Source organism: Plasmopara halstedii (assembly GCF_900000015.1).
Source record: "Plasmopara halstedii genome assembly, contig: Scaffold_672, whole genome shotgun sequence".
Lineage (NCBI taxonomy): Eukaryota > Oomycota > Peronosporomycetes > Peronosporales > Peronosporaceae > Plasmopara > Plasmopara halstedii.
Genome location: NW_020187589.1, coordinates 22,874 through 46,087, shown reverse-complemented (window position 1 = coordinate 46,087; position 23,214 = coordinate 22,874). Strand labels below are relative to the sequence as shown.

At 44.1% G+C, this 23,214-nt stretch overlaps 5 protein-coding genes across 5 annotated transcripts; 3 read left to right on the top strand and 2 right to left on the bottom strand.

Moving 5' to 3' along the window:
• Positions 1 to 171: 171 nt before the first annotated feature.
• On the bottom strand, positions 172 to 1,821 carry PHALS_13636 (xaa-pro metalloprotease family; the record flags this gene model as incomplete). The annotated part of the gene is made up of 1 exon (XM_024729432.1): positions 172 to 1,821. One exon carries the CDS (start codon positions 1,819 to 1,821, stop codon positions 172 to 174), a length of 1,650 nt encoding a protein of 549 aa, XP_024579810.1.
• A 2,805-nt stretch (positions 1,822 to 4,626) lies between these two features.
• On the top strand, positions 4,627 to 6,970 carry PHALS_13635 (hypothetical protein; the record flags this gene model as incomplete). Its single annotated transcript, XM_024729431.1, has 8 exons — positions 4,627 to 4,833; positions 4,892 to 5,020; positions 5,076 to 5,238; positions 5,293 to 5,678; positions 5,734 to 6,020; positions 6,077 to 6,501; positions 6,562 to 6,621; positions 6,687 to 6,970. 8 exons carry the CDS (start codon positions 4,627 to 4,629, stop codon positions 6,968 to 6,970), a joined length of 1,941 nt encoding a protein of 646 aa, XP_024579809.1.
• Positions 6,971 to 7,801: 831 nt separating this feature from the next.
• PHALS_13634 (uncharacterized protein) lies at positions 7,802 to 9,021 on the top strand (the record flags this gene model as incomplete). Its single annotated transcript, XM_024729430.1, has 4 exons — positions 7,802 to 8,413; positions 8,489 to 8,545; positions 8,617 to 8,787; positions 8,863 to 9,021. 4 exons carry the CDS (start codon positions 7,802 to 7,804, stop codon positions 9,019 to 9,021), a joined length of 999 nt encoding a protein of 332 aa, XP_024579808.1.
• Positions 9,022 to 14,084: 5,063 nt separating this feature from the next.
• PHALS_13633 (voltage-gated ion channel superfamily) lies at positions 14,085 to 18,050 on the top strand (the record flags this gene model as incomplete). Its single annotated transcript, XM_024729429.1, has 6 exons — positions 14,085 to 14,933; positions 15,008 to 15,132; positions 15,191 to 16,724; positions 16,783 to 17,178; positions 17,244 to 17,642; positions 17,697 to 18,050. The coding sequence occupies 6 exons, from the start codon at positions 14,085 to 14,087 to the stop codon at positions 18,048 to 18,050; spliced, it is 3,657 nt and encodes a 1,218-aa protein (XP_024579807.1).
• A 1,251-nt stretch (positions 18,051 to 19,301) lies between these two features.
• On the bottom strand, positions 19,302 to 23,111 carry PHALS_13632 (uncharacterized protein; the record flags this gene model as incomplete). Its single annotated transcript, XM_024729428.1, has 1 exon — positions 19,302 to 23,111. The coding sequence occupies one exon, from the start codon at positions 23,109 to 23,111 to the stop codon at positions 19,302 to 19,304; it is 3,810 nt and encodes a 1,269-aa protein (XP_024579806.1).
• Positions 23,112 to 23,214: the final 103 nt, after the last annotated feature.

The following is a 23,214-nucleotide window of genomic DNA, read 5'->3' as shown; positions in this document are numbered from 1 at the left end:
ATATGCCTGAAAACCACTTTTGGAAACGTCTGGTTATACAGCATTGTGCCAACCGTACCGGAAATAACAATACGATGGCTTTGTTCTATTCCTTCTTGTAGTTGATCTTAGTTCAAACCTCTATTCGGCATTCCAGCTCAGACACAATGTAGCCATGTACTCCTCCACAACTTATGCTTTTAACATGGTCGCTTCAATTTCTTCGACTGTTCGTGGCACTTTAGTCATGCACTCAACACCAGTTGCCGTGACGACCACATCTGACTCAATTCGAACGCCACCCGTGCCACGAAAACGAGAAAGCATTTCCTGGTTGATAAATTTTGCCGTCACCGAATTATCCAGTACCGCCTGGATTTGAGCTTCGATAAAGTAGCAGCCCGGCTCGACCGTCAATACCATATTCCTCTCCAGATTTCGCACACAGCGCAATTTGGCTAGAATCTTTTTTGTTGAACGCTCGTAACCAATGGGAATCCCACCAACATCATGAGTGTCTAAACCCATCATGTGGCCCAAGCCGTGAGGATAAAAATAAGCCGAAATCTCATGGTCCATTAACTCATCAACTGTCCCATTTTGAAATAAACCAAACTCAAGCAAATGTTGCGTCAGCACGCGATGCGAAAGTAAGTGCATGTCCACATAGCTGACCCCAGGTTTCATAGCCGCCAATACGGCATCGTGGGCTTTGAGAACGCCTTCATATATTATCCTTTGATCGGCCGAGAAAATGCCATCAACTGGCCACGAACACGTAATATCCGAGGTGTAGCCATGTAACTCTCCGCCCATATCGTTCAAAAAGAAATCACCCGTTTCAAGGAGTTTATCATTTGGGGCTCCAGCATGGCCATAGTGCAATGCCGAGGCATTGTGGCCACTGCCGCAAATGCAAGTGTACGCATGAAATCGCGCACCTCCATTACTATACACATAATGAAGAAAATCGCTTTCAGCATGAAACTCCATCTTACCCGGACATATATTTTTCATGACATTCACATGAGCTCGTGAAGACAATTTGTTGACAAAACGAAGCAGCGCCAATTCTTTCTCCGTTTTGATTACACGGCATTCAACCAGAATGGGATGCAGCGCCATTTTGTCCACTTCAAACGCTTCAATTCCCTCGAAAGTCGATGTAGTGGTCGTCTCCAAGCCACTATCCGTATTCTTACCGTGCAAAACGTACAGCTTCTGGACTTTGATATTTTTAGCCAGTACGACCGCCATTTCGTCCATGAAAAACACCTCGTCTACTTTGTAGTGAGCCTTGAAGTAAGCCAAGGGCTTGCGATCTCCACACCATAGTTCCCATTCTTCGCTTAATCGTGGCACAAACAGCACAGTCTTGCGTGTAGTTAAGTCTATCAGACCGGCACACCCGGGTTCGCGTACACCAAAAAGATATTGAAAGAAACTCTCCTGGTGAAAATTATATTGGATGTCCGTGTCATACCGATCTACTTCGACACCACCGTGCAGTAGAATAGCCGCTGCGCTATTCTCAGCTTCAGGGTGCGTCTGTAGAAATTTTTGCAGCACGTTCTGTCGAATTTGGACGTGCATCGAGAAGTCGATAGGATAAAGTTCGAATCCTTCGGACGGGTCAGCTAAGACGTGACCATTTTGCACCATAGCCAGATGCGTGTGACCGTTTAAGGCCAAAACGTTGGCGCTTGGTCGACGCTGGCCGATTAAATTGCTACTCGAAGATTTGTAAGCTGTTGCCCGCTTTTTCTGCAATAGAGCAAGCGAAGCCATGGCCGCCGTGACTGTAGCCGTAGTGAGCAGGCCATTTACATGCTCAGAACTCATTGCTGACCGGAAGCTGTGTGCGTATTATGGTTGCGTTAAATCGTATAAATCAGATTCGTAATATTTTTCGACAAAAAAGAGGGTCGAAAGAAGAATACTGAAATATTGTAGCTTGACTTTTGTTACTTTGCTACTATTCGCCCTTGATTTTTGTCAGGTCATCTGAAGTCATTATAGCGGGGTAGTGGATATTGTATTTTTGAGTTTTTGAGGGCTCTATTTGGGACTGGACTCTACTCGGGAAAATCCGTTAGTTATAATATTTAAGTAATATAAACATAGATTATGAATTCAACAATCTTGAAAACTTTAATCAGCACTGGTTCAGGAATAAAAATGATGTTTAAATTATTATTAGCCAATAATCAAGAAGTTTGTGCGCGTTAGTCTTTGACAAGAGTAAGATAGCTGAGGAATCATCTGCAAAGTAGAGCCGGTGGTAATATAACCAGCCGAAATGGTAGTGCTGTGCTGTCACCCTCATCAGAGACGGTCACCAATGGGCTCGTTAGAGAGAGAAAGTAGTAGCAAGGAAAGAGAATCCCCTTACTTTACGCCACGATAGGGAAACAAGACATTCTGAACCGAGTCATTGAATGACAAAAGTGCTTCAACATGGGAATAAAGAAGATAAACCATACTGCTGAATACAGGGCCTCAATCAACTCGCTCCAGCCCCTTAAACAGATACTTTAGAATCAATCGATCGTAAGCTTGGGTGAAGTTGGGAAAAAGCGCGAAATTCTGCTTTCCTCGTTCTCGGTACCTTTCCTATCCGCGTAGACATCGGAGTGATAGCTGTGTCTTTAGTTTGGTAATATGGATTCGTGTTAGGGCCGAGGATTGACGGAGACGATTTAAGAAAGCGGCAGTATGAGCTAGTACAGGTGGCGTATCGGATGCAGCGAACACCTTCGGAATACCGTCAGGCGATGAAGTCGTAGAAGCACTCGCACTGTAAGGACGAGGTGTGGATGGTGACATGGCATCTATTTCATCACCTGGGCGTCTCATTGCTCTCTCGAGAAGCATCACGAATGAAACTTAGGACCCAGTTACCTGCGATGTCTTCTACCACCTGAACCGCTTGTAAACGAGCTGCTTTGCCTCAGTGGGCGGTACTTTTGCCTATTTCTTAAACAAATTTAAGCCTAGCTTAACTCAGAGGTGATGTGTAGTCACACATCAAAGCACAAGATATTTGTACGCCCTATCAATCAAAGTCAATCTAGTCGTATCCATTTTGTGAGCGTCCGGCTCAAACCTTAACTGATTGTCCCTTTGCTGCTGTAGCTACGTGGGAGCAAAATTAATTTATGCAAACTCTTTCAATCTCTGCACCCTTATCAGGCGACTCTACTGGCATAATACTGAGGTAGCCCTGCCCGAACACTTCCAATTAAGCGAATTATGTTGCTCGGGAAGTCATGCTGTAGAGATTGGAAGGCAGTCCTGCTTTGAAACGGAATTTCCTAGTTCGTTGAACAATGTGTATTTTGGACAGTTTGTCAGTCACAGCGACGTGGGACCAATTTCGTTATGCAGCCAAGCGATGAGTGAACGTTTTGCTAAAATTGACGCTTGACTCGGGAATCTAATGGAGACAAAAAAATTTGCTGTGTTCCGACGGGTTTGTCAATACTATCATGTCACAGGTGTTCGTTTTTTAACGAATGGTCAATGCGAAAAGTTGTTGGGAGCTTTTAAATTCAGGAGCTCGCATAGTGGTCGCATGTGTTTAGGCCCATGATTAGAGCCAAATTGTGGTGAGGTAAAGTTGTGCTGTGAATCTAGCGCTTGAAGTCAACGACGCCCTAAGACCTTGCATCCTTTTTAAAGGGTAGTATATTATGTTCTTTAACTCTACTAAGAAGCTAGTAAAGAGAAACTTTCATATCATTTTTTCGCATCGGTGTCATTTTACAACCTTTTTATTATTACCCTTGTTTGCCAGCTATTATATATGTTACCAATAATTATCTTTATTTCTGGAGCCTCATCTGCAAGCACCCAGTAGTCTACTGTCCACGTCAATTAGACATCCGTGGCGTAGTGTCCAGCAAGGTTTCTTGAAAATCAAAATTAGATATGTCTCGCCTGTTTTAAGCATCTTCTGATTTACCGACCAATGACCAACCTTTTCTAACTGATGGATGCACAACTGCTGTACAAAGCAGTATATTGTAGCCAAGCGTTATAGTCTTGAAAAGCAAACTTCATTTAATAATCTAATCATTGAGGATACGTGTTAAAAGAGATATATGGCATTGCTGAACCATTTTTTAATGCCAAAAATACGCAAAGACGGGTGTAGGGTAAGTGGCAAGTGATGCTGCATGTATCATTATTGGTAATATAAATCAACCATTTTTGCGTGAAAAAAATCTCAGGTTACTGTCAATTTGATGATTTGCTCTATCGCGTAACACGATACACGATCAAACACGTACAGAAAGAACAATGTAACCTTAGATCAGAGATTGATTGTTTGTGAAAATTACGTAATGCAGACTTGTCAGTGTCTTTCAAGGCAGCTGCGACCTTTCTAGTTATTGACCAGAACTTGCCCAGACAACTATCAGTAGTATTCGTAGATTTGTAAGTACTTCGCTGCTAATCTGATGGGTTCAGAAAGCTTTCAACTTTTTGCCGATCAGATTCGAAGAAAGGCTCTATTTTAATAGAGCCGCTCTTTTCTACTTTTTTGTTCATTACACATAACAGTCTCAAAAAGTTGCCTGCTTTATTGAAGATGGTCATTAAGCACGTCATTCAACAGTTCTATATCTTCTACCCGCATCGATAATGCCGAAGAGCCCTTACAATGAGCAGTCACCACTGCTACGCCCGGGTTCCAAGTTCATTAGCCACCGTACACGCCTCTTTTGTTGTGGTGCAGGATCGCTTCTTCTGGTTGCAGGTACCGCGACTTGCATCGCCATCGTGCTGCGTTTGTTTTGGCGAACGGAGTCGTCATCAATGACAATGACTCCCTTAATAAATGCGGACGAGGTAATCATGTCGCTGTAGTATTTATTGGCTCAGAGTGTTGATCATTGTTTAATGTTAGTACGATGCTATCGTCATTGGAGGCGGTCCAGCGGGTTCCGTGGTGGCAAAGTTACTGAGTGATGATCCATGGCGACATGTGTTGCTGATTGAGGCAGGAAACGCATCTCAGACACAATTGGGTGGCAAGGTGAGATTAGGGAACCGATAGATTGACGCTGAAATCACTAATGCGGATACTGCAGGGAGCGATCTTATCACCGCTTAATACAAAGCGATTAACGCCATTCGACGTGCCATTCTACTGGACTAATGTCGCTAATACGCCGTCGCTACACTGGGCATACCCGGATGTGAATGTAGCTAGAGCATTAGGGGGATGTGGCATTCACAATGCTATGCTTTACGGTACGATTTGCTGTGATCTTTCAATTGACTCAAATTTCTTATATAAAAAATTAGTGCGAGCTTTGCCTTCAGACTTGGAGCGGTGGAACATGTCAAAATGGTCGTGGCACAAGGCTTTAGAGATTTATATGGCTATTGAAGATTTCGACGGACCGAATTCAAGTTATCATGGAAAAGGCGGAATTGTGCGGACCAGTCCCGCTGCATTTCGATTTGATGGATCTCAAGAATTTATCGACGCGTGTGTTGAGTTAGGTATCCCGCGCTCAATGGATTTTAACGCTCCCGACGGACGACACGGCGTTGGATATTACCACTTCAATACGCGAGATGGAATTCGGGAGAGCGCCGCCAAGACATTTCTTGGACCCATTCTAGATAGCTCGACTGGACAATCTCGTCGAAAGAATTTCAAGTTGATGCTCGATACGACGGTTACGGTGCGTTTGATGAGGTTGAAAACCACATATAATTTGACACATTGAGTGGCTATAGAAAATTGGTATTGATGACGACGATGTAACTCAAGGAGTGGAAGTACGTTACGGCAATGGCATGACACAGTTGATTCGCCTTGCCAAACACGGTGAAATAATTGTCACAGCGGGTGCAGTCAATACGCCAAAAATTTTGATGCTCTCCGGACTCGGAAACCGTGAAACACTTAAAAAGGCGGGGTTACCTTTAAAAAAGCACTTACCTCGTGTGGGGATGAATTTGCAGGATCACCCCGTGGTTGGAATGGTATTCGAGTACAAAAAGACACGCAACGTTGATCTCAAGTAAGTGGCTGGTATAATAGGGAAGCATTTTATCTGACATTTATAATGCTTGACAGAGCTGATTTGGAGTCGTACTTTAAAGCCACCAACTTGGAATACGCAAATGCCTCCACACTCGGTCTATTTGGCACTGTTGGCATTAGAGCAGGAGCATTTTTGACTCCGCCCGGAGCGACACTTCCCGAAATCCAGCTTACGCTGTTTCCTCAGAAATCCGAACCCCACATGTCGAATAGCTCAGGTCTAGATCACACGACACAAGCAGTCATCACAGTCGCTTTACTTCATCCCTATGCGCGCAATCGTGTAATTCTCGTTCACGATGAGAATGAATCTGCAGACGACAACGACATTGATGATCATTTGATTCCGCGAGTTGTGTCGGAGGTCCCGGAGACCAAACCCGAGCATCTTAGACCAGGAGATGTATGGAAGATTTCTTGGGCAATTGGAGTTGTGCGCGAAATTGCAGCAAAACTTGGTAAGCTGGACTCATTGTTTGCTGTTTGACGAATGATTAAATAGATTGATTATATTGCAGGTGAAAAGAACGTTATAGGGCGTGAGCTATCCCCGGGCGATGATATCAGGTCTCCCGAAGGTAGCGCACATGGTTTTCTGGCATCAATTATTTACCTTAGTTCATACTGGTTTTATAACGAACAGACTTGGAGAAATGGGTATATGACAATGTATTTCGGAATTCGCACTGGGTTGGCAGTGCGTCTATGGCACACTCCGAGAACGACGGAGTCGTTGATAATCATTTACGCGTCTTCGGCATCAAAAATTTGCGAGTTGCTGACGCGTCTGTTATTCCTTTTATTCCAAATGGCAACGTGCACTCAACTGTAGTCATGGTAGCAAACCATGCTGTAGATATTTTGCGTGAGGATGAAGCCGTATATCGACGTCATGGTACAACCGCTGTGTTCGGTTCGAATGATTGAACTTTGTACGCAAAGGATCAAAGAAATAATTTATTTGCTACCAATCCACCTTGGAATGTCTATAGTAGAGTTCATCTTGGATAATTTCATGTTTTGTCAGCATCCTCATTGATGATCCATTTTTGAGTCAATTTCTGCGTGAAATTATATATCTGAACTAAGAGCTCTGAACTGGTCAACTCATAAATTATCTAGAATAATTGTGATCATGTACAGGAACGGCCAGTGCCTATTGTAATCAGATTAGCTACCAACGTGGTTTTGTTAAACGTACAGCACTGGTAGCGCTAACATTTGTCAAGCTCTCAACCTCCGGTCCTAGCGCTCAGCCATACGCACATAACTTGCCGTTGTTCTAAGAATATCAGACAATTTTTTAGACCCCGAACTTTTGCCACAATGTATTGAAGCTTGAAAAAAAAGAATTCGTGGACTTAAGTTACGCGTTCTCAAAGCGAGCGGTTGCACGATTGCAGCGTAATATTCCTGCTGTATCGCAGCATGACCCACTTGACACTGAACGTGTGGTGGAACTTGATGACTAGAATATCTCCTGAATTAAGACGTCTACACTAGTGGAATTAGGCTGGGTGAATGACGGTGAGCCTGCTTCTATACGATGACCAAAAGTAATATACAGTTTGTCTGCTAGAATTTACATGTCAATCATAGTTTGTCCAGATGATGATACGTTTCAAGCAATCCTTGTCTGTCTGAGAGTGAAATCAACATTACTTGAGTTACTTGAAGAGTTCAGCGGTGGTTTAATGTGCATGGAACAACCCAGCGAGTGGTGAGAGAACCAAAGTAGGTTTAGCACACGCTTGATAGATGCTTGGTTTTCTTCAGATTGAGCCCGACGCATGGAGTCACATCCTAACGCCAACAAAAGCGGAGGCGGCTCACGCTACCGAAACAGACAGTCGTTATGAGACAGAATTGCTCCTAATGCTTAGAGGCTCCTTTATCGTTGTGCTTGAAGACGTCGATGGCCGCACAGACATGCACAAAAGCAGCAGAACAGTACACAATGGTGAAGGGCGAACGCAAGCATGGTTTGCCATAGATCTTCCAACACAGGAACATGTGCTTTCCATGCGTCAGCGGGTGTGGGTCGACGTCCGAGCACGATGTCAAATTATGTCAGGGTGTAACGAAGACCATCACGGAGCACCCAGTGACCATATCAAAGAGAAATGTGTAATCGAAGAGAAATGTGTATTCAAAGAGAAATGTGTATTCGAAAAACAGATATCGCTCTGTCTCCACTGCAAGAAACTCTACGTGAATGCAGTGAAGGAAGGATCTGCAGGCGAGACTTTCGCAGGAAACAGAGCACTAGCAATAGCCGCATGGCCAGTCTTTACTGCTGATTTTCATGAACCGGTAGCAAATTCTTTTGCAGACGCTTTCTCAGACGCACAAACCTCTGAACGTCTTTTGGTATGGCGCGGTGTAGTTTAGTTGGATTGGGTGCGGTTTGTTTGCTGTCGGTGGATTCCATACGATGTCGAGTAGATGGGATCGGGGAATCGAGAGGACTTCATGGACTCGTTCCTCCGCCCTCATACCAACGTATAGAGCTCGAGGATCTTTCTCTCACTGGTAGTGGGGGCCAGTAACGCGTCTACCTACAGTCTGATCAGTCACTGAAAGACTTGTGCGACTTCGACATGCACTGCGTGAAACCATTTGTAGTGTCGGTTAGCTATAATAGCAGTAAGCTAGTAGTCTATGTGAGAAGCGAGCAAACTCGTCGACATCTGACCATGCGTCATCAAAAAACGAAGTCCGAGAGACTCGTTAACTGGAAGACGGTTTAATATAGGGATCGCCAACCATACAGATTCTACAACACCTGGATTAATGGTCAAGTGGTTCGACTTGCTCAGTGGTACTACTCACTCAAGTGGGAAGTCACATGGTGGGACCTCGATCCTCCCACTCGTCTCGCATGCCCACAAAGACGACCTACCCAATTTCCTGATGCGCTCGAGATCCGATACGTCATCGCAACTAGTGTTGACACCTCGGGCATCATATCGCAGTAGACTGATCATGAGGAACTAAAGTGGTCACCATGATCTCCAATCTTTTACAGCTAGCGACAGATGTGTTGATCCAGCGGTGGTTGAATTGTGTGACGTTGAGGTTGAGGCAGCGAGCAGGCAGTTGAATTATCTGATTTATTCAAAGCCTTGACGTTGGCTTGGATGTGCAATTCGCCCACCTAGCGAGGCTGGTATTGATCATCATTGGCAATCACCTGAACGTGCTTGGCGTTACAGTTGTACCGACGACTGAACACAAAACGGATTAGTGTCGGCCGGCACTTTTTGACGGCGCGGTCGGGAAATGGGACGCGCGCCGTGTAATGCTAGTGTCAAGGAAAAACTATAGTGAGCGCAATGAGTTGGCGACATCTCGTTGTTCCTGTTTAACGGGACCAGAGCAAAATACCGTCACAGAGGTGCCGATCCATGAACAAGTTTGAGCCGCCCTTGGATACCTTGTACCGAGCTGGAGTGCAACATCGAGTCAATGGCAAATAATAATTCGGACTGTGTGACCATCGGTCAGGCAGATGCAATGCACTATGTGTTGACATAACAGGTTATCTAATGGCTCGATGACCATAAGAAAGAGAAGCGCCGAGAGCGGGTCACTCGGATTGGCATCACTTGTCGGACAAATGGCTTGCTGGATGTGACCGTTTATCAGGAGTTAAGTCTGTGGTGCTGTGCGATCTAGCATTTGACGCATATAATCCCGCTTAATTAGGTTGTACGCCTTATCAAAGTCAAAAACATTTTGTAGGCTGCTTCATCTCTCGCAATCGTCAGATTATTTCAATCAACCAGGAGGCAAATAATTTTGAATAATGAAATCGTTCGTATTTTTATAACTTTACATTAATTAATATTTTTTAAAATGGTGATAAATGCACCCACACTTCGCGAACGCCTACAAATCGGCATTGATGAATTTGGAAAAGAGAGCGGCAGTCGGTACGTTAGTGTTTTGGACAGATTTTTGATCGGTCGAAGGCTCCCAGAAGTCTTGAAAGCTCTTTTGGTGCAATAGATAGATTGCTGTCCGACGCCGAGGTTTCAGAAATAATCTTAACTGCTGTCAACAGACCTCCTTCTTCATCGTTCCAAGGATTGCTGGCAATCTGAAGATTCCGCAACATCGCCTAAGCCTCTCATCGGAAGGCTGCAACTGTCTACGGATATTCGAGCAGGTAAAGTAGGAATCTGCAATAGCCGTTGTGTTGAGACTGGGATGTGAAACGGATTGCGCTTTGGTACGCTAAGTGGTCCCCTGTACCCTTGAGCTTGAAGTACATGTCATCTCTATACATTACGTTGCTGCACTTAGAAAGTAGAAGAGTGGTTTATTCGTGGCCGAGACCAGTATATACTCCTTCGTCTGAATTTTGGATACGCCAGAGATCCAACACTCCAAGCTAGGCTTGCTCTGCGTCCAGGACGAACGCGGAGCGAGAGCTAAGACGAACCAATACTTAAGACCAGAAATGTGTTGAGATAACTGAGCACGAGGTGCGGTTCTTTATAGTCGAGCAAGTCGGCAGATAGAATGTCCTTTTCTCAAAGTCATTGAAAGGCAAGTAGAAAGTAAGAAAATGTACGGGAGCATTCCCAACCGACACTTAAACCAGTAGGTAGTGTGACTCGGGATAGTCAGATGAGATAGCTTCATCGCCGTGTTGAAACCTGGGAAGTCCGAGCGGAATACAGTGATCTTTCTATCGGAACGAACGGTAGTCTGGGCTACGCTGTTGTCATTTGAACCGCTGATAAAGAGTTTGTGCCAAAAACGGACTTCGTGGCTGAGCTTGAGAGTCTCGGGGTGATAGGAGTTGCATAGCCTGGTGAGAGCTCGGCCGTGTCCACTGGCTTAGCAATCTTAGGAGCTCAGACGGAGACGACCAGCCCTTGCAGCCGAGGCGCGCTTGTATCGGTCGCTTAGAAGCCATCTTCGGCTTGGAAACTGCGTAGTCGTCCAGCAATGCACATGAGCATTAGCTCGAAGCAAATCAGTGTTCGCACCTTTGTGCTGTTCGATGACACCCTTTCTAATTTGAGCCCCACGCTGGAACAGTTCCTTTTCTTTTTCGGGACCTAGCCTCCAATGTGTTTAGCCCACGCATTCGCAAACGTGGTCGACATTTTGCGATCCGTTGTGCTCAGCACGCAGTGGGATAGATGTAGATACGCTAAGTCGCTAATACGCAAGTTGGCGGTGGTCATCTCTTGGAGCTGTACGGTGTTGAAGACTAGACAAGACGCATAGTAAATCACCGAGTTTTCGTTGATGGTGTTTCGCAAGACCTTGCATGACCACGAGACCCTGGAGTCGACACCTGCAAGACGATCTGGCGGCAACTGAAGCTCGGTGGCATCTTCCGTTGTCCTAATCTCTGCCACAATCTTTTGGACTGACGCTGGCTTCTCTGTCTTCATAAAGCTTATGTGACGCTTGGTGAGGAAGTGACTGGCTTCCTTCGAAACGCTGATCCTGGTCGAGGCTTTCACCTTGCAAGGCGATCTGAAAGCGTGGTCCGTGCGGCTCACAAAAAGCGACCGAGCAGAGTAGAAGTTCACTTCGACAATGCTAAGCACGTTGAAGTAGTTGCTTGTCGCAACTTCCATGGGAACTTAAGTCTACTCGTTATGGGTATCTTGACGACATCCATCGCACTGCACGTTCGATGTTCGTTTCTCTCGGAGCTGGCCACAACTTGCTGGAAGAACATTTTGGTGGTGGTGGCAGTGAACTTTTGACTCTTATGCGGCGTCAAAACCACCGCCCCATTCGTTCTCAGCGATAGTTTGCTGAGAGCACTATTTGATGGTGACCGGGCGAGGGATGCCGCTAGCCGGACAATCGTATCTTGCCGGGCCACGACTTGCATCTCGGTGGCTAGGCAACAACTCTAGCAAACGATTGTAATTACTGCGGAGTCGACTGACGCTGATGCGTGGATGAACTGGCTGCTGCCACTGTCGTTACCTCCGAGTCTTATAGGTCCGGCGCATAGTCCGAGCGATACCGAACTAGCATGCGCTGGGCTGGCAACGTCGCATTCTTTGCGCGGACTGTGTGGATGCGTCCGCAAATACGTTCTGGCCACAGACGGAGCCATCTACGAAGTGTTGTGGCGGATATTCGTTCGAGTGGAAGTACACGCGCCAGGTGGTGGTCGTAATCACCGCGTCGTGGTTCACGACTCAAAACGTGCCATCGATTGGATGCGCTTTGGGGTTGAAGAATCGCTTGAGCACGAGGCACAATGCTGTCGATGCTGACCATGTCGATGTTGAATCATTCAGCAAGAACGTCGAACTCTTTGAACCGAAACGACGTGCCTCCGTGGATTGTGATCTTCTGGTCTTCAAGACAGAGGCAAGATCCCTGGTCTTGACATTGATGCAAAGGCTCCCTCAAACATCTTGATTAGCTGGCAAGCTGATTTAAGCTCATCTGGCGCTAGACGGCTTGGTTGCCTCGATCATGGGGGAAGGATGCAAGAGGCTTGATGGGCGTGGTACGCTAATATTCTTGTCCAGTTACCATCGCCATCACGTAGCGTGCTCTGAGCAATGCTTACGAGCACGCTCTATCGATTCGTGGCGCAAGCTCGTTTCAACAAACTCCCGCTTCATATAGCGCATCGTTGAGCTTGTAATCTGTAGCAAGCGGCATTAGCAGTTTGGCCCGTTTCTTTTGCGGAGCTTCTGTGTCGTCGCACTGAATTTCTGTAATCCGTTGTATTTGAATTTACAAGGTCGGTGGTGCACATCCTGTCCAGTGTTTTGGATCGCAGTCATCTCGGTGCCGCTTCAGTTGGCTGCTCGCGAGGTCTTATCGCGCAACTAGATTGTCATCCAATAATTGGTCGTTGGTGTGCATGTGGCTGAAAATACTCGGGTACAGTTGGTTCAGGACCAGAATCACTGCCCTAGGCCGTTGGAAAGGTGCTCAGGACTTCGATTTGCTACCCCCTTTTTGCTCGGAGAAGAATAGACAGCTGGATACCTAGTACCACTGTCGGCAGTAGACACGGATTGCGCTGGACTCCCATTCTCGCTACCCCCTTCCGCTTACAGGGAAATAAACATTTAAGTATATTGCCATTGTCGACAGTAGAAGGAGGTGCGCTATGACAAGTGCTTGATCTTGTGGGTGTGATCCTACGTCGCTCATCAGAGTCGTCAGCTTGGACACTGTCAGGCTTGGCGGCAGACGCGGCGGGTTATTCCATCCTCGGTAAAGCTCGAAGAGCGGAGAGCTTGTGGCTCGCGTGGTGCCTAAAGTCTTCCTAAGGGACCACTTAGAAATTGAGATGTTTGCCTCACTCCTTGAAGTAGCATAAAAAAGCTTTGCAAGTTGTTCCCACCTATTGCTACCATGTGCCGTTTCGTCCGTGTAAATTTTCCATATCGAGCACTTAAAGTCTTCATATCTATTTCTGCAGCTTTCTTACTGAACGCCAAACAAGATGCGCAGAAAATACTTCTCTCCAGCGTTGTTCTGGCAATCTGCAATTCGCACTACTAAAACATTAAGCTGTACGGATTTTTGTCTATATAAAATATATTTGTACAAAGCGACTGACGACATGAGCTGTTAGAATTTTGCCTTTCAAATGTGTAATTTTAATTTGGCTGTAACTGACTAACATGCCAAATCTATTTAAAAGTACTGGTGCTGCATGTATTTAATTATATTTCACAAAATCTCAATCTGATTTGTGATCGATACACAGACTGAACACCACCAACTGCTACTTTGTAACCTTATCATGCTCCACTTCTTCTTGCTATCTATTCACTTGGCAGATATCTGAAATTGGTTTGAAGTGGGAAAGTTGATTGTTGACAAACGGTGTCATAATGTGTTAAATATATCAACACTGTTTTACTAAGAAACGCTATCGTCACGAGGACATAGACTTTAAATGGGTATAGTATATTTTTGCTAAATTTGGTAGCCATTGATGATCGTTTCGTGAGGTCTTTTTCAAAAGTAGATGGATGAAAGGTGATTAAATCAACGGTGAGCTGTTCAGTACATCGTTTTATGGAACATGCTTCCGTTTGCCAACGTGGTCGATGACCGAACAAATGGAATCAGCTGTGAAAACGAGAAAAGGGAGCAAAACGAAGCAAATCAAGTAAAAAGATTGTCACATCGAATTGTGCATGACGAATCACCAACCGGTGACACTACAACTCTGTCGTATCCATCCATCATGAATGTCACCCTTTCAACAACAGAAGTACAAGCGACAAAGCCCCAGCTCGTGGAATCAGCAATAGAAAACTTTTATCCCGATAGAATTAAAACGACAATCTCTATGTTTCTAAACGCCATGGTGAAATTGACTACCCGCGATCTCCCGTTACGACATTCTCCACGTTTAATTCAGGCAATGGGATGGCGAGAACGTATTTGTTTCTACCTCACAAATCCCGAGAAATCATATATTGGTTGGCGACTACAGCAAATTATCATGTTTTTGCTTGTCATCAATGTTGGAGTCATGGCGAGCGAAACCCTCGATGGACCGCAGTACGGTAGTACAGACCCTGCATTCGCTTACATGCTCAGTGAAAGTGCTTACAATGATATCGAGACATTATTCTCGCTACTGTATATAACGGAATTTCTCGTTCGCTGGTACACAGTTCCGAAACGAATTCAGTTCTTGAAATCAGTCTCCACATGGATCTACTTTTTAGCCGCAGTAGCAGCACTACCAAAACTAGTATTGCCAACACAGAACAAGCAATCGGATACAATGCGAACGGATTCAATATCGTATAATCTCCGTATTCTCCGCGCAGTTCGTTTAATAGTTGCGGTCGCTCCGTTTGTTGGAACTAAAGTGCTCCTACGCGCCATAGCTGAGGCAATCGCTCCCCTCAAAATTACGGTGCGCTAAACATTTGCTCGCATGATAGTCTGTTTTGCTTTAAGCTTATATAAGTTGTTTTCGCTTAATGTCAGCTTTTCTTCTTGATTGCCGTCGTGATGGTGTTTGCTACGGCCATTTTCTATGCCGAACCTTGCTATGATTTGCAAACCTGCACATTTACTGATATCTTCAATACGGGATACTTTGTTATGCTCACGTACGTTTAATCTCATTATGTCCATTCTACTTTTGATACTAACATGTTCACATTCTAGTGTTTCCACGGTTGGGTATGGAAGTCAAGTGCCTTCGATGAACAATTTCGGTTCTCTGCTACTTGTATGTCTCGTGATGATCTTTGGCACTATTTACTTCTCAATGCCTCTGGCAATCGTTGGCATTAAGTATGACTTGGCATGGTTGGACCATGACGAACATCTTGCTAATGTAAAGCAGGAACAAAGCAGATTGCAAAATGATTGTACAAGTTCAGAGCCTGTTTCGTCTGGTGACGTCTTACGACCTCAAAGTTTTGACGCATATGATGATACAACGAAAAAAGTGGACGATACACTCGAAAAGGTCGAAGCACATGTAATTCAGTATACAAGCTTAGTTACGAGCGATCGATTTTACACACTGTTACAAGGGCTTTTCGATGCCAATTCAACGCTTCAAGGTTTGCTATCTCCAAATGAAAACGCATTGAGCTCTTCCACGACACTGGAGTCTCTAACTCAAATAAGTAAAAGACGTAATGATAAGATGTCGCAAGCGGTAGATGTGATGGTGAAAGTAATTGAAGTTCACTCTAAAATCTGCTTACAGACTCAAGAACTACTGGAAGCCTCTACAGATCGAGAGAATGATTTTAGTCGATTTATGTCGACAAGCAAATTTGAGAGCAAGACTATCAGTGGTACATTGAGCAAAAGAATGATCCGCGCGAAAGGAGCAATCGACGCAATTAAGACCAAGGCTATGAGTGCTATATCTCGTCGTGATAGCCACACTAATCCCAACAGCTTCCGAGCTTATATTTGGAACGTACTTGAGTACCGTTTAGATACGTGGCACTCACGTGTGATTAACAAAACGCGCATGATTGCAGTAGTGCTCAGTATTGCAATGTTTTACATGCAAACGACGCCGGAATTGCAGAATACAGGAATCAAAACATTTCTTTGCTTGCGTAATGTTTATGATCATTGTGAACGATACGATGAGTTAGGTTGCTACGTGTTTCGACAAATTTCATCGTCTGGATCGGAACTTTCGGTTGAAGTAACAACACAGCGATTGAGCCGTCACTGCTCCATTGGTGACAAAGATGAAACGTGTTATGGGTCAGGTGTCAATTTTGCATCGGAGAATTTTCCTTTGGCTTGTACTGACGTCTTTCCGTCGCGATCCGGTATCGAGCACGTTTGCAAAAATCGATTGTGTAATCCACCAGTGCTTTATCTGTTTGACATGGAGCCATACTGGATCTACTTTGAAATTCTCTTTGGCTTCTTATTCACATTAGAAAGTGTCATGCGTGTTTACGCACATCCTGTGCGACGTCATTTGTGGGGTGATTACAAGTTAATGGTTAATGTTCTCGTACTTCTCCCATTTTACGTTGAGATCGTCGAAATTATGATAGGAGAGTGGCCAACCTACGCTGTCGGACCAGCAATACCTTCGTTCTTTACTGCTGTTCGAATTTTAAAAAGTTTGCGTATTTTGAAACTGGGAAGTCACATTCCAGGTGCTCGTGTACTGATTCAAACAGCGCAATTAGTCTCAGAACGACTAGTAATCCCGGTAAGCTCTATTGAACTCATTAATTCACAACCTACCCAATCTTACTTTTTGATTGTAGCTTTTCTTCTTGTTTTTAGGCTGCGTCATCTCTGCGGCTGTGTTTTTTGAATTAGAGCGTGGAACAGAGTGTTTTGTTGGTCAAACGTGTATGTGGTGGCATATAAATGTTCTAACGCCGGAACTGTCAGAAGGTTTGCCGATTGGAAAGCGTATACTGATCCAAAATACACTTCCTAGTATCATAACCGATATGATGCGGTCAACATGGTTCTCGCTCGTCAGTTTTACAACGGTTGGTTACGGAGATTTACGTCCTCGTACATCCCTGGGAAAATTGGTCGACATTATTGGAGTGATATTCAGTTCATGTTATACTGCAATGCCCTTGACTCTCGTGGGTGGACAATTTTACGTTTGTTATGAACTCCACGCGCAAAAAGAGCGTCTGAAAAAGGTACGAACTTGTCGATCCAGACTAAAGCTACTCAATATTTTTAACTTCTATGTTACGCGAAATAGGAAAGTTTAAAAGTACAGATCGTTCCATGCGTCTCTGACAATGATAATTCTGCTGAAGTTGAGAGTGAAGCTAAAAAAGCCATTTCAAATGCAATTGAAACATCCACCACGTCTCTTTCAAGATCTAACTCCACTGTTTGTCCCTTGAATACCGTTCAAGATGAAGAAGTCATCGCTACACAACGTAACACACGACTGACTGAAGAAGAAATTATTCAACAATTTTTCCTCATGCAGAAAGTTTTTCACGAAATGATTGATGACATCAGTATTTTAATTCAGCTAAGGAATGAGCAATTCAACTTGATAAAGAAACAAGCCAGTGACGATTTGACACTGTCGAGACAACGAGAAGAAGTGATAAAGACCAAGATATTAGTCAATCTAGACTTTTGTTTGGTAAGTAAGTCAATCGTTTTTAAAGAAAAAGTTACTGACTTTAACGGATGTCAGGCGGCATGTTTGAATTTTTCAGCCATGATTGAACGCTGCTATGGGTCGAAGAGAGCACCAAAGCCATTGCCATCAATCGCTCATCATACCAATGCATTGCTGGCCGCAGCAGATGTTTCAAATAAGTTGTTACAGGCCAATACAGACGCAACACTTAAGCCAAGTCAGAGCAGAAGGAGTTTAAGTTGGAAAAATTCAAGCGCAGATCTGGCGATGCCTCGTCTTCAGCCAAAGCGGACATTAAAAAAGATTGCCACGTTGTCTAAAGTGCTAGCTGTGCAATACAGATCATCAGGAAATATTACAGATTTGGAGGATATTACCGACCCCCAGAACGAAGTGCGACCTGAATGATGAAGCGGTTTGTGGCAAAGCTATTTAATGCTTGAAGCTAATACACAATGGCTGCCTAATCATCACCGCAATATTGTGGTGAGTCAGCTTTCACTGCGGCAAAATGATTGCCATGATCAACGATTTTGTTTGGCTTTAAAGCGACAATATGAAAGCATTCACATTGTGATAGAAAGTTTGTGGTGTGATGCAGTCAATCAATAATGATTTTGACGCTATATCTTCAAAATCCGGGACCAAGTTATCACTTTACAAAAATCAGCGTATCTTCTGTAAGTTGCTTGCCCAACTACTCAGCTTCATGCATTCAGGAACATCAATTTGTATTGTCAACAAAAACGGAGCTAGCTGCGATTCTTTAAATCAAATTTTCCAATGGTGTGACAACATTTATTCGACAAGTTGAGCCAAGAGAAGCAAAGTCGACAGCGTTACTAGTCAAAATTGTTCATGGCTGCAAGAGTAGCTGGTCACCTTGTATTCTCAACGGCACGAAGTGTTGAACAGTTAGCATAAAGAGACAATCATTTTAAAATAATCGTCGGTCTAGATGGTGGCGGAACTCTTATGCGTGGAAGTCCATGGAGTAATCGGCATTTTTGCTGCCAAATATCAAGACGAACATGAATAGAGGTTTTTGAGGCGTCTCGCAGATATCAAAGATGCCGCAAGTTGCATCAATGGCTGTAATTTTTGATTCAGTTTGCTTACTGCATAAAGAGAAGACGTAAATGGTCTAGTAAAGTAAATGTGAAGCAATCTAATGAGTGATCTATACTATCGGATCGGCTGTTCACCGAAATCAAATATATTACTGTCACACTTAGCGAGCGAATGCATGACCAATTCTAGCATGCGAAAGCTGCACCTAACTGCTCAAGCTGAGCGTATTTGTTATCATGTGGGATTTTCGTACTGTGTGATGAGCCGATTTGTAAAGTTATATCATGTTTGCGCATCACAGCAATACGCAGGCTTCTGTTAATGATACCACACTGTGCTGGATAGATACTGGTTCACTGAATAAATGGATGAAGACCAGATCAAAGGGCATCATTCTATACTTACAACAAATCCACATAACGTATTATAAATGCAGTACAAGAGCTTCTAACTAGAGATACATAGAGGTCGAAGCTGAATGATATCAGCGACTATAGTGAATCAAAAACAGTTTTCATATTGCAGGGTCTAGTTCGGAACATGTGAAAATTTACCGTTTAAAGTATTTGCTAGTCCAGTCAAGTATGTTTAACGGCACCGATCTTTTCGGTGTTTGTGCTCATTTGAGCCAACGTCGACCCACCAGTTCGCGTTAGAACAGTCTTTCTTTCTCAAATATTTTGCTTCCTTTATATCTGCAGGGTGATGACCTCGCTTCACCTCACTTGATCGGCGTTTTAATTTCTTGTCATTTTTTAAATACCACATCTGCCACGACGAATACCAGTGCAGCCATATCCAGTAGTCCGCCCATTGTTCATCAGTCACTAAATGTTCTAGTCCTGGTGGTGCAATTGGATGATGAACATCAAGACCAAGTCGAGCAATGCACTCTTCTTCCATCCCAGGAGGCCATACAATTCCCTTTGGATGCCGGTCTGTAGCATTATTTGACCTCATTTGACTCTTCACCCTAGCCTTTCGATTGTTTTGAACGTCTGAAGTACTCCGTTCCGAAGAATGACTTCCTTTGTGTGCAGCATATTGAATATTAGATCGATTATTACTGGGAGAAGATTTACTCAATCGATAGGAATGACAGTCGTGTGTTGAACATGAGCAATGGTCAACTCTACGTTCATTTCGGTCGTCGTGATCATTCTGACTATCACTAGAAGAGTCGTAGGTATTTACTCTTCGTTTGTCAGATAATGTAGGCTGAGTTGACTTAGAATGTGTGGAACCCCAATTTCTGCCACGTGTCTCTGTCTTGCTAGCTACCGATTGTCGATCAGTTCGATTGCGTCGTCTATCTTGGTATCGCTGGAATAAAGTCTCTGGTTTAGGAGCACTCCCTTCCCCGTAGGATAATTCTTCATCACTACAAAGCTCTTCGTCATTGTAGACTTCATTGTTAACAACTTGATCGCAATCACTGTGAGACTGGCGCGCAGTACGAGTTTGAGTCCTTGCACTCTGCTCAGATCGTAATAAACGACCCGACGCATTGTGATGTACCGCATGACGGTGCTCCACCGTTTTGTTAACGCCATCATCAATAAACGTAACAGATTTATCTTGCATTTTCATTTCTTGATCAATGTCGTTGTCGACGTTGGTGTCATCACTTTCATCACTTAGATACTGCGTATCGCACTCCTGGTTTTTTTGTTGCGTCAAATCACTTGTATTTGTGCTGGTCATGCTAGGTTTCCATCCACGAGCTGCGTCAGTAGAGCTTTTATGAAGCGATTGCCGTCTATGAGTCTGATTATCACGCTGATGCGATGTCGATTTATCACCCTTTGACACTCCAAAGCTGGCACTATTCCGAGCATATCGACAAGGATCAGCCGCGTGTTCGTGATCACTGTGGGCGTCGTCACTATCTTCGCTATTGCGTACATCCATATCCAATACATCATCGGACTGAACGATCGGGCCATTCATGTATCGCTGAGACGAAGCGATCGATTCTGCACGATCATGGCTTTTTGATTGCAACTCGTTTTCGGTAACGTCATGTGGTTTAGATCGAGCCGAGCCAGGTTCGCACTGTTTTCTTTGCTTCTTTCGGTCACAACGTTTAGAGACGTCGTCTTCATTATAATTTGTAGCTAGTTCGTGATCTCTAAATGTGGACTGTGAATCAATCACTGATTCATCAAAACGATCATGTTGTTCCCCCGGAATTTTTTTTCTACTATCAAAAGCAATCTGACTTCCTTGCCTGGATCTTTCAGATTGCAAGTCGTGATGCATAACATCTTTCTTTGAAAAACTGTAATCATCACTTCTAGATTCTTCGTGCTCATAGTCTTCAAAACCATTTTGAGAACCCACTTCCTCGTCAGCCATGTGATGCTCTTGAGTGACCGCCGTTTTCGATGAGCAGTTTTCGTCACCCTCACCTCCATAAAGTTGCGTCATTTCGCGGCTATTTTGACGAAAAGTTAAGCCACGACCATTTTTGACGATACTTTCTCTACTTTCTACATCATTCTCTAGAACATTGTCCAGAGCATCCAAATTGACAACAACATTTATACTCGCCTCGACATTGCCTTTGTCAGCAATATTGCTCTTAAAACGTGAAGTTTCTTGATCAGCGTCAATCCTTTGAGATACTCTCTTCCCAAATAATCGCCCTTCGATATCTTCTATTGTTTCGTTTGCTTCACGATCATTGCCAAGTCCAGCTGGTGTTGGTGTTCGCTTCAATGCATCCTCGGTTTGTTTCGTAGATTTAAACTGACAATCAATATTTTCACTTTTCTCTGGCTTATCTGCACTAGAAAGACTGGATTGTTTCGTGAAGCCATTATTGGTATACATACTGTCTTGTCGACCTCGGAGGATGTCCAAATGATCGTTTTCTAAACAGTCTTCGCCACCAGCATTTGAATCAGCACTCTCTACATTTTTTTGTGTTCGAGACGCATTCTCGCCCTCATTTTGAGACCTGACACCTGTCGAAGAATGAGATCTCTCGTGCATCTCTACCCGTTCAATTATCGGTATGTCAAATGTGTCGTGATCCTCTGCTACTTCATTCCCCTTAAGTGAGAGCCCTGTAGACTTTTCAGCGGATAAATTCTCCTTGTCAGCTGCCTCATCGTCGATTGCACCTGAAAATGTTACTTGTAGCTTCTTCCCTTTAATAGACACCTGCATATCTCCCACTGCATGTGTCAATTGAAGTAATTTTTGTTGAAATGCTGATTTCAAAGGGGTAATGTTCGCGCTACTAGACAGCATGTCAGAATACCTTTTATCGATACCAGAGGGACTGGGAGGAATATCGTGATCGTCAACATCTTGACTCGCAGGTAACTTTTCTTTATTTTGCAGTGTCTTAGCATTTTCGATGACAAGGCCAGTGACATCTTGATCCAAGATTTCGTGTGATTCGTTCTCCTTTTGTCCATTTACGTTTTTATCAATCTTCATGTCGTTCTTTTCAACCACTTCGGATATAGACTCGCGCGACCCACTTTGTTGGCTTTGATGGGACCCAGTTGCTGAAGAGGGTCGAATAGTTTCTTTCTTTGAAGCCAGAGGCTTAAGGTTAAGATCCGGTGGCATCCGCCAATCTGCAACTTGTGCTTCCAAGGCTGCCACATTAGCAGTTTTAGATACTGACGGGTTTGTTGACGACTTCAGTTCTGCTTTGACAGGATTAATAGCAACTCCTAACTCGTCGTCGGAATCATCATTCATCCAATTATCGCTAAGCTTGTTGGTACTTGCGGTTGCATGCGCTTTGAGCACCGGTGGAGCATGAAAGTCGTCGTCATCCTCATCCTCCAGTCCCGAGTTTCTCATCCCTTGAAAATAATTCTTCATTCTTTTGTCAAAGCCTCGAGCCTTGTTCTCCATTTGAGCTCTACTCGATATATACGTCTCAGTATCAGAAAAATTATCTTCACTACTCGCCAGCAAGTCTTCATCGTCCAAAATTGATGTCGATTTCCTAAATCTCACTTTCTTTCGCCGTTTTTCAACTTCCTTTAATGAGTTGATCAAATCATCTCGAGACGAGCGTAGCTTTTCCGCTTCACGTCGATAACGACGTGCCATCATCTCAATAGCAACATCTGACGGTGATTTTCGCAAAAATGCTGAAGCTTGAGCAGATGTGCGACGGATTTTGTCAAAAGACGTGAGTAAGGGTGGTGGGACACCTCGACGTGGTGCAAGTCGAGATCCTTGACGAGAACGAAACTCATCATGAGTTTCTTGTAAGAAATTTGTGCTAAGGTTAGCATTGGCAGCTGCGTACAAGCGCTGCCAAGCAAAGTACAGTGGAATTTCTTCCTGAGACGATAAATCACGACGTCGCAAATACTCTCTAGCATCGCGCATTGCCGCTTCGTAAGACGGCAGCGACTTATCCATCGTGACACAGAAGAAAATGTGCGCGAGTCGAAATCTTAAAAATTCTTCAATTAGATTGATCAAGTTTCAGCCATGACAATCCAAATCAAGAGCTGAGTTTGCC